We start from the raw sequence: 15,006 nt of genomic DNA on the forward strand, positions 1-15,006 counted from the left end.
ACTCTCACCCCTACACACTCACCCCCCCACACACACACATACACTCACACACACACACGCCCCCACACACACACATACACTCACACCCCCACACACACACCCCCACACACACACCTCCAGACACACACACCCCCACATACACATCCCCAGACACACACACTCACATCCCACACACATACACCCGCACGCACACACACTCACACCCACACACTCACCCCCACACACACACACACTCAACCCCACACACTCACCCCCACACACACACACACTCAACCCCACACACTCACCCCCACACACACTCACACCCCCACACACACACTCAACCCCCCACACACACACACACACTCACCCTCCCCCCACACACACACACACCCCCACACACACCCCCACACACACACACACACACCCCCACACACACACACTCAACCCCCCACACACACACACTCACCCCCCCCACACACACACACACACACACCCCCACACACACACACACTCACCCCCTCACACACACACACACTCATCCCCCCACACACACACACACTCATCCCCCCACACACACACCCACACACACACCCCCACACACACACACCCACACACACACACCCACACACACATCCCCACACACACACACACTCACCCCCACACACACTCACCCCCACACACACTCACCCCCACACAGACACACTCACACCCACACACCCACCCACACCCACCCACACACACACAAACACACACACACTCACCTGACCCCACACACACTCACACAAACACTCCCCCCCCCCCCCCACTCTCTCTCACACACACACACATTCACCGTTAACTGTTCACACAGCTGGAGGAATTACCTTTGCCTGGATGGTAAAGGCATCAGGGTCCAGGATGCACACCTCCATGTTCTCGGTGCCAATCACCAGGCAGCCCACTGCATCCTCGTCAGCCATGTTCTTGTTCAGGGTGGCTATACAGGTTATCACCGTCTGTGGTTAAACAACATGGTCAGGGAGAGAGTGGCCACCACTGCCGCAGTGCTGTCAGCAGACACCCGCGCACACACAGACACACCCATCTGCTACCACCCCAACCACACCCACCACCACCCCAAACACACCCACCCACCAACCACCACCCCAAACACACCCACCCACCAACCACACCCACCCACCACCACCACCCCAAACACACCCACCCACCAACACCCCAAACTCACCCACCCACCCACCACCACCCCAAACACACCCAACTACCAACCACACCCACCCACCGCCACCCCAAACACCCACCCACCACCACCCCAAACACACCCACCCACCACCACCACCCCAAACACACCCACCCACCAACCACACCCACCCACCGCCACCACCCCAAACACCCACCCACCACCACCCCAAACACACCCACCCACTCACCACCACCCCAAACACACCCACCCACCGCCACCCCAAACACACCCACCCACCGCCACCCCAAACACACCCACCCACTACCACCCCAAACACACCCACCCACCAACCACACCCACCCACCACCACCACCCCAAACACACCCACCCACCACCCCCCAACCACACCCACCCACCATCACCCCAAACACACCCACCCACCATCACCCCAAACACACCCACCCACCCACAACCCCCCAAACACACCCACCCACCATAACCCCAACCACACCCACCCACCATCACCCCAACCACACCCACCCACCATCACCCCAACCACACCCACCCGCCCACCACCCAAACACACCCACCCGCCCACCACCCAAACACACCCATCCACCACCCCCCAACCACACCCACCACTCCCCCAAACACACCCATCCACCCACCACCACCCCAACCACACCCACCCACCCACTACCACCCAACCACACCCACCCCCACTCCAACCACACCCACCCACTACCACCCCAACCACACCCACCCACCACAACCCAAACACACCCACCCACCACCACAACCACTCACACCCACCACCACCCCAAACACTCCCACCCACCCACCAACACCCCAACCACCCACCACCACCCCAACCACACCCACCCACCACCACCCAAACACACCCACCTCCCCAACCACACCCACCACCACCCAAACACACCCACCCACGCTCACCTCAAGTACACCCACCCACACACCACCACCCCAACCACACCCACCCACACACCACCACCCCAACCACACCCACCCACCACCACCCCAACCACACCCACCCACACACCCCCACTCCAACCACACCCACCCACCACCACCCCAACCACACCCACCCACCACCACCCAAACACACCCACCACCACAACCACACACACCCACCCACTACCACCCAACCACACCCACCCCACTCCAACCACACCCACCCACCACCACCCCAACCACACCCACCCACCACCACCCAAACACACCCACCACCACAACCACACACACCCACCCACTACCACCCAACCACACCCACCCCACTCCAACCACACCCACCCACCACCACCCCAACCACACCCACCCACCACCACCCCAACCACACCCACCCACCACCACCCAAACACACCCACCCACCACCACCCCAACCACCACCACCCAAATACAGCCACCCACCCACCACCCCAAACACACCCACCCACCCACCACCACCCCAACCACCCACCACCACCCCAAATTCACCCATCCACCACCACCCCAACCACACCCGCTACCACCCTAACCACACCTACCCACGCACACCCACCCACCCACCACCACCCCAAGCACACACATCCACCCACCAGCACCCCAACTACACCTACTCACCCACACCCACCCACCTATCACCACCCCAACCACACACACCCACCCACTATCACCCCAACCACACTACTCACCCACACCCACCCATCCACCCACCACCCCAACCACAACCATCCGCTACCACCCCAAGCCTCAACACAGCCAGCCCCGAACCTGCTCACCCCCACCCACCCCCGACCGTGTCTCACATCGCCCTTGTGCACACACCAGGTTGGGGCAGGTGGGTCACAGGGGAATACTCGACAATGAGGGGAGACGAGAGCAAGGCAGAGAGAGCAAGACAAGGAGGCCAGATGCGAGGGAGCTCAAGGGAGACAAGGAGAGTGAGACACAGAGGGAGACGGAGGGAGGAAGGGTGAGGAAGGGAGGGAGACAGAGAGGGAGGGAGAGGCAGAGAGGAGCAATGAGAGAGAGCGAGTCAGGGAGTGTGAGGCAGAGGAGGAGAGACTCAGCTATGATCTGATAGGGAAATCATAGAATCCCTACAGTATGGAAACAGATAATTCAGCCCAACAAGTCCATACCAAGCCTGAGAACATTAACCCACCCAGACCCATTTCCTTACCCTATTATCCTATATTTACCCCTGACTAATGCACCTCACTTACACATCCCTGGACACTATGGGGCAATTTAGCACGGCCGATCCACCCTAACCTGCATGTCCCTGGATACTATGGTCAATTTAGCACGGCCGATCCACCCTAACCTGCATGTCCCTGGACACTATGGTCAATTTAGCACGGCCGATCCACCCTAACGTGCACATCCATGGACACTATGGGCACATCATTCGATTGTGGGAGGAAACCGGAGCATCCGGAGGAAACCCGTGCAGACATGGCGAGAATGTCTGTGTGGAGTTTGCACAGTCACCCAAGGCTGGAATCAAACACAAGCCCATGGCGCTGTGAGGCAGTGCTAAGCACTGAGCCACCAAGCCACCCCATGGTGAGACAGGGAGGGAGATTGAGGTAGTGAGGCAGTGAAGGAGAGTGAAGCAGAGAGGGAGGAACAGCGAGGGTGACTGAGGAAGGAAAGCCAGGGTGACTGAGGGAGATAGAGCGAGGGTGACTGAGAGAGGGAGAGCGAGGGTGACTGGGGGAGGGAAAGCGAGGGTGACTGAGGGAAGGAAAGCGAGGGTGACTGAGAGAGGGAGAGCGAAGGTGACTGAGGGAGATACAGCGAGGGTGACTGAGGGAGGGAGAGCGAGGGTGAGGGTGACTGGGGGAGGGAAAGCCAGGGTGACTGAGAGAGGGAGAGCGAAGGTGACTGAGGGAGGGAGAGCGAGGGTGACTGGGGGAGGGAAAGCGAAGATGACTGAGGGAGATACAGCGAGGGCAACTGAGGGAGGGAGAGCGAGGGTGACTGAGAGAGGGAGAGCGAAGGTGACTGAGGGAGACACAGCGAGGGCGACTGAGGGAGGGAAAGCGAGGGTGACTGGGGGAGGGAAAGCAAGGGTGACTGGGGAAGAGAGAGCGAGGGTGACTGGGGAGATACAGCGAGGGTGACTGGGGGAGGGAAAGCGAGGGTGACTGGGGGAGATACAGTGAGGGTGACAGAGAGATACAGCGAGGGTGACTGAGGGAGATACAGCGACGGTGATTTGGGGAGAGAAAGCGAGGGTGACTGAGGGAGGGTCAGCGACGGTGACTGAGGGAGGGACAGCGAGGGTGACTGAGGGACAGCAGGGGTGACTGGGGGAGGGACAGCGAGGGTGACTGAGGGAGGGAAAGCGAGGGTGACTGAGGGAGGGAAAGCGAGGGTGACTGAGGGAGGGAGAGCGAGGGTGACTGGGAGAGGGAAAGCGAGGGTGACTGGGGGAGGGAAAGCAAGGGTGACTGGGGGAGATACAGCGAGGGTGACAGAGAGATACAACGAGGGTGACTGAGGGAGGGAGAGCGAAGGTGACTGGAGGAGGGACAGCCAGGGTGACTGAGGGAGGGGTGAGGGTGACAGAGAGGGAGAGCGAAGGCGACTGAGGGAGGGACAGCGAGGGTGACTGAGGGAGGGACAGCAGGGGTGACTGGGGGAGGGACAGCGAGGGTGACTGAGGGAGGGAAAGCGAGGGTGACTGAGGGAGGGAGAGCGAGGGTGACTGAGGGAGGGAGAGCGAGGGTGACTGGGGGAGGGAAAGCAAGGGTGACGGGGGGAGATACAGCGAGGGTGACAGAGAGATACAGCGAGGGTGACTGAGGGAGGGAGAGCGAAGGTGACTGGAGGAGGGACAGCGAGGGTGACTGAGGGAGGGGTGAGGGTGACTGAGGGAGGGAAGGTGAGGGTGACTGAGGGAGGGAAGGCGAGGGTGACTGAGGGAGGGAGGCGGAGGGTGACTGAGGGAGTGAAAGCGAGAGTGACTGAGGGAGGGAGAGCGATGGTGACTGAGAGAGGGAGAGCGAAGAAGACTGAGGGAGGTACAGCGAGGGTGACTGAGGGAGGGAGAGCGAAGGTGACTGGAGGAGGGACAGCGAGGGTGACTGAGGGAGGGGTTAGGGTGACTGAGGGAGGGAAGGCGAGGGTGACTGAGGGAGGGAGAGCGAAGGTGACTGAGGGAGATACAGCGAGGGTGACTGAGGGAGGGAAGGCGAGGGTGACTGAGGGAGGGAGAGCGAGGGTGACTGAGGGAGGGACAGGGAGGGTGACTGAGGGAGGGAGAGTGAGTGTGAATGAGGGAGGGAAATCAAGGGTGACTGAGGGAGGGACAGCGAGGGTGACTGAGGGAGGGAGAGTGAGTGTGAATGAGGGAGGGAAATCAAGGGTGACTGAGGGAGGGACAGCGAGGGTGACTGAGGGAGGGAGAGTGGGGGTGAATGAGGGAGGGAAAGCAAGGGTGACTGATGGAGGGACAGCGAGGGTGACTGAGGGAGGGAGAGCGAGGGTGACTGAGGGAGAGAAAGCAAGGGTGACTGATGGAGGGAGAGCGAGGGTGACTGGAGGAGGGAAAGCGAGGGTGATGAGGGAGGGAGAGTGAGGGTGAATGAGGGAGGGAAAGCAAGGGTGACTGAGGGAGGGACAGCGAGGGTGACTGAGGGAGGGAACACGACGGTGACTGAGAGAGGGAGAGTGAGTGTGAATGAGGGAGGGAAATCAAGGGTGACTGAGGGAGGGACAGCGAGGGTGACTGAGGGAGGGAGAGTGAGTGTGAATGAGGGAGGGAAATCAAGGGTGACTGAGGGAGGGACAGCGAGGGTGACTGAGGGAGGGAGAGTGGGGGTGAATGAGGGAGGGAAAGCAAGGGTGACTGATGGAGGGACAGCGAGGGTGACTGAGGGAGGGAGAGCGAGGGTGACTGAGGGAGAGAAAGCAAGGGTGACTGATGGAGGGAGAGCGAGGGTGACTGGAGGAGGGAAAGCGAGGGTGATGAGGGAGGGAGAGTGAGGGTGAATGAGGGAGGGAAAGCAAGGGTGACTGAGGGAGGGACAGCGAGGGTGACTGAGGGAGGGACAGCGAGGGTGACTGGGGGAGGGTGAGTGAGGGTGACTGTGGGAGGGAAGGCGAGGGTGACTGAGGGAGGGAAGGCGAGGGTGACTGAGGGAGGGAAGGCGAGAGTGACTGAGGGAGGGAGAGCGAGGGTGACTGGGAGGGGAGAGTGAGGGTGACTGAGGGAGGGAAGGCGAGGGTGACTGAGGGAGGGAAAGCCAGGGTGACTGAGGGAGGGAAAGCCAGGGTGACTGAGGGAGGGACAGCGAGGGTGACTGGGGGAGGGTGAGTGAGGGTGACTGTGGGAGGGAAGGCGATGGTGACTGAGGGAGGGAGAGTGAGGGTGACTGGAGGAGGTAGAGTGAGGGTGACTGAGGGAGGGAAGGCGAGAGTGACTGAGGGAGGGAGAGCGAGGGTGACTGGGAGGGGAGAGTGAGGGTGACTGAGGGAGGGAAAGCCAGGGTGACTGAGGGAGGGACAGCGAGGGTGACTGAGGGAGGGACAGCGAGGGTGACTGGGGGAGGGTGAGTGAGGGTGACTGTGGGAGGGAAGGCGATGGTGACTGAGGGAGGGAGAGTGAGGGTGACTGGAGGAGGGAGAGTCAGGGTGACTGAGGGAGATACAGCGAGGGTGACTGAGGGAGGGAGAGCGAGGGTGACAGAGAGGGAGAGCGAAGGTGACTGAGGGAGATACAGCGAGGGTGACTGAGGGAGGGAGAGCGAGGGTGACTGGGGGAGGGAAAGCGAGGGTGACTGGGGAAGGGAGAGCGAGGGTGACTGGGAAGGGAAAGCGAGGGTGACTGGGGGAGATACAGCGAGGGTGACAGAGAGATACAGCGAGGGTGACTGAGGGAGATACAGCGACGGTGATTTGGGGAGAGATAGCGAGGGTGACTGAGGGAGGGTCAGCAAAGGTGACTGAGGGAGGGACAGCGAGGGTGACTGAGGGAGGGACAACGAGGGTGACTGAGGGAGGGACAACGAGGGTGACTGAGGGAGGGACAACGAGGGTGACTGAGGGAGGGAAGGTGAGGGTGACTGAGGGAGGGAAGGTGAGGGTGACTGAGGGAGGGAAAGCGGTGGTGACTGAGGGAGGGAAAGGGGTGGTGACTGAGGGAGGGAATGCGAGGGTGACTGATGGAGGGACAGCGAGGGTGACTGAGGGAGGGAAAGCGAGGGTGACTGAGGGAGGGACAGCGAGGGTGACTGAGGGAGGGACAGCGAGGGTGACTGATGTAGGGACAGCGAGGGTGACTGAGGGAGGGACAGTGAGGGTGACTGGAGGAGGGAGAATGAGGGTGACTGAGGGAGATACAGCGAGGGTGACTGAGGGAGGGAGAGCGAGGGTGACAGAGAGGGAGAGCGAAGGTGACTGAGGGAGATACAGCGAGGGTGACTGAGGGAGGGACAGCGAGGGTGACTGAGGGAGGGACAACGAGGGTGACTGAGGGAGGGACAACGAGGGTGACTGAGGGAGGGAAGGTGAGGGTGACTGAGGGAGGGAAAGCGGTGGTGACTGAGGGAGGGAAAGGGGTGGTGACTGAGGGAGGGAAAGCGAGGGTGACTGATGGAGGGACAGCGAGGGTGACTGAGGGAGGGAAAGCGAGGGTGACTGAGGGAGGGACAGCGAGGGTGACTGATGTAGGGACAGCGAGGGTGACTGAGGGAGGGACAGTGAGGGTGACTGGAGGAGGGAGAATGAGGGTGACTGAGGGAGATAGAGTGAGGGTGACTGAGGGAGGGAGAGCGAGGGTGACAGAGAGGGAGAGCGAAGGTGACTGAGGGAGATACAGCGAGGGTGACTGAGGGAGGGAGAGCGAGGGTGACTGAGGGAGGGAGAGCGAGGGTGACTGGGGGAGGGAAAGCGAGGGTGACTGGGGGAGGGAAAGCGAGGGTGACTGGGGGAGGGAAAGCGAGGGTGACTGGGGAAGGGAGAGCGAGGGTGACTGGGGAGGGAAAGCGAGGGTGACTGGGGGAGGGAAAGCGAGGGTGACAGAGAGATACAGCGAGGGTGACTGAGGGAGATACAGCGACGGTGATTTGGGGAGAGAAAGCGAGGGTGAATGAGGGAGGGTCAGCGAAGGTGACTGAGGGAGGGACAGCGAGGGTGACTGAGGGAGGGACAGCAGGGGTGACTGGGGGAGGGACAGCGAGGGTGACTGAGGGAGGGAAAGCGAGGGTGACTGAGGGAGGGAGAGCGAGGGTGACTGGGGGAGGGAATGCGATGGTGACTGAGGGAGGGAAAGCGGTGGTGACTGAGGGAGGGAAAGCGGTGGTGACTGAGGGAGGGAAAGCGAGGGTGACTGGGGGAGGGTGAGTGAGGGTGACTGTGGGAGGGAAGGCGAGGGTGACTGAGGGAGGGAAGGCGAGGGTGACTGAGGGAGGGAAGGCGAGAGTGACTGAGGGAGGGAGAGCGAGGGTGACTGGGAGGGGAGAGTGAGGGTGACTGAGGGAGGGAAGGCGAGGGTGACTGAGGGAGGGAAAGCCAGGGTGACTGAGGGAGGGAAAGCCAGGGTGACTGAGGGAGGGACAGCGAGGGTGACTGGGGGAGGGTGAGTGAGGGTGACTGTGGGAGGGAAGGCGATGGTGACTGAGGGAGGGAGAGTGAGGGTGACTGGAGGAGGTAGAGTGAGGGTGACTGAGGGAGGGAAGGCGAGAGTGACTGAGGGAGGGAGAGCGAGGGTGACTGGGAGGGGAGAGTGAGGGTGACTGAGGGAGGGAAAGCCAGGGTGACTGAGGGAGGGACAGCGAGGGTGACTGAGGGAGGGACAGCGAGGGTGACTGGGGGAGGGTGAGTGAGGGTGACTGTGGGAGGGAAGGCGATGGTGACTGAGGGAGGGAGAGTGAGGGTGACTGGAGGAGGGAGAGTCAGGGTGACTGAGGGAGATACAGCGAGGGTGACTGAGGGAGGGAGAGCGAGGGTGACAGAGAGGGAGAGCGAAGGTGACTGAGGGAGATACAGCGAGGGTGACTGAGGGAGGGAGAGCGAGGGTGACTGGGGGAGGGAAAGCGAGGGTGACTGGGGAAGGGAGAGCGAGGGTGACTGGGAAGGGAAAGCGAGGGTGACTGGGGGAGATACAGCGAGGGTGACAGAGAGATACAGCGAGGGTGACTGAGGGAGATACAGCGACGGTGATTTGGGGAGAGATAGCGAGGGTGACTGAGGGAGGGTCAGCAAAGGTGACTGAGGGAGGGACAGCGAGGGTGACTGAGGGAGGGACAACGAGGGTGACTGAGGGAGGGACAACGAGGGTGACTGAGGGAGGGACAACGAGGGTGACTGAGGGAGGGAAGGTGAGGGTGACTGAGGGAGGGAAGGTGAGGGTGACTGAGGGAGGGAAAGCGGTGGTGACTGAGGGAGGGAAAGGGGTGGTGACTGAGGGAGGGAATGCGAGGGTGACTGATGGAGGGACAGCGAGGGTGACTGAGGGAGGGAAAGCGAGGGTGACTGAGGGAGGGACAGCGAGGGTGACTGAGGGAGGGACAGCGAGGGTGACTGATGTAGGGACAGCGAGGGTGACTGAGGGAGGGACAGTGAGGGTGACTGGAGGAGGGAGAATGAGGGTGACTGAGGGAGATACAGCGAGGGTGACTGAGGGAGGGAGAGCGAGGGTGACAGAGAGGGAGAGCGAAGGTGACTGAGGGAGATACAGCGAGGGTGACTGAGGGAGGGACAGCGAGGGTGACTGAGGGAGGGACAACGAGGGTGACTGAGGGAGGGACAACGAGGGTGACTGAGGGAGGGAAGGTGAGGGTGACTGAGGGAGGGAAAGCGGTGGTGACTGAGGGAGGGAAAGGGGTGGTGACTGAGGGAGGGAAAGCGAGGGTGACTGATGGAGGGACAGCGAGGGTGACTGAGGGAGGGAAAGCGAGGGTGACTGAGGGAGGGACAGCGAGGGTGACTGATGTAGGGACAGCGAGGGTGACTGAGGGAGGGACAGTGAGGGTGACTGGAGGAGGGAGAATGAGGGTGACTGAGGGAGATAGAGTGAGGGTGACTGAGGGAGGGAGAGCGAGGGTGACAGAGAGGGAGAGCGAAGGTGACTGAGGGAGATACAGCGAGGGTGACTGAGGGAGGGAGAGCGAGGGTGACTGAGGGAGGGAGAGCGAGGGTGACTGGGGGAGGGAAAGCGAGGGTGACTGGGGGAGGGAAAGCGAGGGTGACTGGGGGAGGGAAAGCGAGGGTGACTGGGGAAGGGAGAGCGAGGGTGACTGGGGAGGGAAAGCGAGGGTGACTGGGGGAGGGAAAGCGAGGGTGACAGAGAGATACAGCGAGGGTGACTGAGGGAGATACAGCGACGGTGATTTGGGGAGAGAAAGCGAGGGTGAATGAGGGAGGGTCAGCGAAGGTGACTGAGGGAGGGACAGCGAGGGTGACTGAGGGAGGGACAGCAGGGGTGACTGGGGGAGGGACAGCGAGGGTGACTGAGGGAGGGAAAGCGAGGGTGACTGAGGGAGGGAGAGCGAGGGTGACTGGGGGAGGGAATGCGATGGTGACTGAGGGAGGGAAAGCGGTGGTGACTGAGGGAGGGAAAGCGGTGGTGACTGAGGGAGGGAAAGCGAGGGTGACTGATGGAGGGACAGCGAGGGTGACTGAGGGAGGGAAAGCGAGGGTGACTGATGGAGGGACAGCGAGGGTGACTGATGGAGGGACAGCGAGGGTGACTGAGGGAGGGAAAGCGGTGGTGACTGAGGGAGGGAAAGCGAGGGTGACTGATGGAGGGACAGCGAGGGTGACTGAGGGAGGGAAAGCGAGGGTGACTGATGTAGGGACAGCGAGGGTGACTGAGGGAGGGAAAGCGGTGGTGACTGAGGGAGGGAGAGTGAGGGTGACTGGAGGAGGGAGAATGAGGGTGACTGAGGGAGATACAGCGAGGGTGACTGAGGGAGGGAGAGCGAGGGTGACAGAGAGGGGGAGCGAAGGTGACTGAGGGAGATACAGCGAGGGTGACTGAGGGAGGGAGAGCGAGGGTGACTGGGGGAGGGAAAGCGAGGGTGACTGGGGGAGGGAAAGCGAGGGTGACTGGGGAAGGGAGAGCGAGGGTGACTGGGGAGGGAAAGCGAGGGTGACTGGGGGAGGGAAAGCGAGGGTGACAGAGAGATACAGCGAGGGTGACTGAGGGAGATACAGCGACGGTGATTTGGGGAGAGAAAGCGAGGGTGACTGAGGGAGGGTCAGCGAAGGTGACTGAGGGAGGGACAGCGAGGGTGACTGAGGGAGATACAGCGACGGTGATTGGGGGAGAGAAAGCGAGGGTGACTGAGGGAGGGTCAGCGAAGGTGACTGAGGAAGGGAAAGCGAGGGTGACTGAGGGAGGGACAACGAGGGTGAATGAGAGAGGGACAACGAGGGTGACTAAGGGAGGGAAGGTGAGGGTGACTAAGGGAGGGAAGGTGAGGGTGACTGAGGGAGGGAAAGCGATGGTGACTGAGGGAGGGAAAGCGAGGGTGACTGAGGGAGGAACAACGAGGGTGAATGAGGGAGGGAAGGTGAGGGTGACTGAGGGAGGGAAAGCGATGGTGACTGAGAGAGGGAAAGCGGTGGTGACTAAGGGAGGGAAGGCGGTTGTGACTGAGGGAGGGAAAGCGAGGGTGACTGATGGAGGGACAGCGAGGGTGACTGAGGGAGGGAAAGCGAGGGTGACTGATGGAGGGACAGCGAGGGTGACTGAGGGAGGGAAAGCGGTGGTGACTGAGGGAGGGAAAGCGAGGGTGACTGATGGAGGGACAGCGAGGGTGACTGAGGGAGGGAAAGCGAGGGTGACTGAGGGAGGGAAAGCGAGGGTGACCGAGGGAGGGAAGGTGAGGGTGACCGAGGGAGGGAAGGTGAGGGTGACTGAGGGAGGGACAGCGAGGGTGACTGATGGATGGACAGCGAGGGTGACTGAGGGAGGGACAGCGACGGTGAATGATGGATGGACAGCGAGGGTGACTGAGGGAGGGAAGGTGAGGGTGACTGATGGAGGGAGAGTGCGGGTGACTGAGGGAGGGACAGCGAGGGTGACTGATGGAGGGAGAGTGCGGGTGACTGAGGGAGGGACAGCGAGGGTGACTGATGGATGGACAGCGAGGGTGACTGAGGGAGGGACAGTGAGGGTGACTGATGGATGGACAGCGAGGGTGACTGATGGATGGACAGCGAGGGTGACTGAGGGAGGGACAGCGAGGGTGACCGAGGGAGGGACAGCGAGGGTGACTGATGGATGGACAGCGAGGGTGACTGAGGGAGGTACAGCGAGGGTGACTGAGGGAGGTACAGCGAAGGTGACTGAGGGAGGGACAGCGAGGGTGACTGAGGGAGGGAGAGTGAGGGTGACTGGGGGAGGGACAGTGAGGGTGACTGAGGGAGGGTCAGCGAGGGTGACTGATGGATGGACAGCGAGGGTGACTGATGATGGACAGCGAGGGTGACTGAGGGAGGTACAGCGAGGGTGACTGAGGGAGGGACAGCGAGGGTGACTGAGGGAGGGACAGCGAGGGTGACTGATGGATGGACAGCAAGGGTGACTGAGGGAGGTACAGCGAGGGTGACTGAGGGAGGGACAGCGAGGGTGACTGAGGGAGGGACAGCGAGGGTGACTGATGGATGGACAGCGAGGGTGACTGAGGGAGGGACAGCGAGGGTGACTGATGGAGGGACAGCGAGGGTGACTGGGGGAGGTACAGCGAGGTTGACTGAGGGAGGGACAGCGAGAGTGACTGATGATGGACAGCGAGGGTGACTGAGGGAGGTACAGCGAGGGTGACTGAGGGAGGGACAGTGAGGGTGACTGAGGGAGGGACAGCGAGGGTGACTGAGGGAGGGACAGCGAGGGTGACTGATGGATGGACAGCGAGGGTGACTGATGGATGGACAGCGAGGGTGACTGATGATGGACAGCGAGGGTGACTGATGGATGGACAGCGAGGGTGACTGATGATGGACAGCGAGGGTGACTGAGGGAGGGAAAGCGAGGGTGACTGAGGGAGGGAGAGTGAGGGTGACTGGGGGAGGGAGAGTGAGGGTGACTGAGGGAGGGACAGCAAGGGTGACTGATGGATGGACAGCAAGGGTGACTGACGGAGGGATAGCTGGGAAATGTAGGGGCCTGTACCTGGCGTTTGATGGTCTGCATCTTGTGGACATTGATAAAGGCCTCCATCTCCTGGGGCTCCAACATCAGGTACCTGATGGAGAAGAGACAATTCAATCAGCTTCTCAGTAACACTATCCCTTTCTCCGAGAGAGTCTCTGTTCAAGGAGCCGGGTTAAAACTCCGAGACTCACACCACGTTCACACACACACAGTGGCACTGCTGCTGGGGGAGACTGTGCCTCATGAGAGCACAGGAAGGGCCACAAACCAGGATTCACATCCCACACCCTCCAGCTCCATGTTGGCATGTCCCAAAACATCAATGACTGCGTCTCGAAGTTGAACTGCGCACAGCAAGCTCCCGCAAACAGAAATACGTGAATAAGTAAGTTTAGAGATGTACCGCACAGAAACAGACCCTTCGGTCCATGCCGACCAGATATCCCAACCCAATCTAGTCCCACCTGCCAGCACCCGGCCCATATCCCTCCAAACCCTTCCTATTCATATACCCATCCAAATGCCTCTTAAATGTTGCAATTGTACCAGCCTCCACCACTTCCTCTGGCAGCTCATTCCATACACACACCACCCTCTGTGTGAAAAAGTTGCTCCTTAGGTCTCTTTTGTATCTTTCCCCTCTCACCCTAAACCTATGCCCTCTAGTTCTGGACTCCCCCACCCCAGGGAAAAGACTTTGCCTATTTACCCTATCCATGTCCCCTCATGATTTTATAAGGTCACCCCTCAGCCTCCGACGCTCCAGGGAAAACAGCCCCAGCCTGTTCAGCCTCTCCCTGTAGTTCAAATCCTCCAACCCTGGCAACATCCTTGTAAATCTTTTCTGAACCCTTTCGTGTTTCACAACATCTTTCCGATAGGAAGGAGACCAGAATTGCACACAATATTCCAACAGTGGCCTAACCAATGTCCTGTACAGCCACAACATGACCTCCCAACCCCTGTACTCAATACTCTGACCAATAAAGGAAAGCATACCAAACGCCTTCTTCACTATCCTATCTACCTGCGACTCCACTTTCAAGGAGCTATGAACCTGCACTCCATGGTCTCTTTGTTCAGCAATACTCCCTCGGACCTTACCATTAAGTGTACAAATGTGGGGGCTCTGGAGTGGATGACAACCCACACACCCTGGCGTGTGGAGAGAGAGAGAGAGAGAGAGAGAGAGAGAGAGAAAGACAAAGAGCACTAGAGAGAGAGAGCACGAGAGAGACAGAGCGCGCACGAGAGACAGAGGGAGCGAGAGAGAGATAGTGAGAAAGAAAGAGCGAGCAAGTGAGGGAGAACGAGAAAGAAACAATGAGAGTGAGAGCAAGAAAGCATGAGACAGAGACAGAGAGAGACAGACAGCGAGCGCGAGAGAGAAAGAGAGAGAGCGAGAGAGACACAGAGAGCGTACGAGAGAGAAAGCGTGCAAGAGACACAGAGAGAGAGAGCATGAGAATGAGAGGTGTGAGGGTACTGCTCAGGGAGCAACAGTGGCCACAGTAAATGCTCAGTTGATTCACCAAGCATCAGCTCGCTGGCCCGACAGCAGTGTATGAAGGAGCAGTTTAATTTGGGTTGGAGTTAACCCCGTGTGAGTGCGAGCTAGCTTACCTCAGAGATCTCGCAGACAGTGGCATATCCCCTTGGTCCCTGCAGGGAGAGAAAACATTCAGAAGGCAGGCAGTGAGTGGCTGGTGGGAAAGCAGGCAACTGGGGAGAT

At 60.5% G+C, this 15,006-nt stretch overlaps 1 protein-coding gene across 1 annotated transcript in view; it reads right to left on the reverse strand.

Annotated features, from left to right (window-relative positions):
• Nucleotides 1-15,006, reverse strand: part of bbs1 (Bardet-Biedl syndrome 1) — a 58,988-nt gene that overhangs the window by 35,082 nt on the left and 8,900 nt on the right. Inside the window, exons 6-8 of the mRNA XM_087983831.1 lie at nt 14,898-14,936; nt 13,293-13,365; nt 846-977 (exon numbers count right to left, since the gene is read on the reverse strand). Coding sequence (XP_087839957.1) covers nt 846-977; nt 13,293-13,365; nt 14,898-14,936 — 244 coding nt within the window. The remainder of the gene's footprint in view (nt 1-845; nt 978-13,292; nt 13,366-14,897; nt 14,937-15,006) is intronic.

Source organism: Chiloscyllium plagiosum, unplaced genomic scaffold (genome assembly GCF_037043375.1).
Source record: "Chiloscyllium plagiosum isolate Xiang-an unplaced genomic scaffold, Cpla_swu_hap1 HiC_scaffold_46, whole genome shotgun sequence".
Taxonomy (NCBI): Eukaryota; Metazoa; Chordata; class Chondrichthyes; order Orectolobiformes; family Hemiscylliidae; genus Chiloscyllium; species Chiloscyllium plagiosum.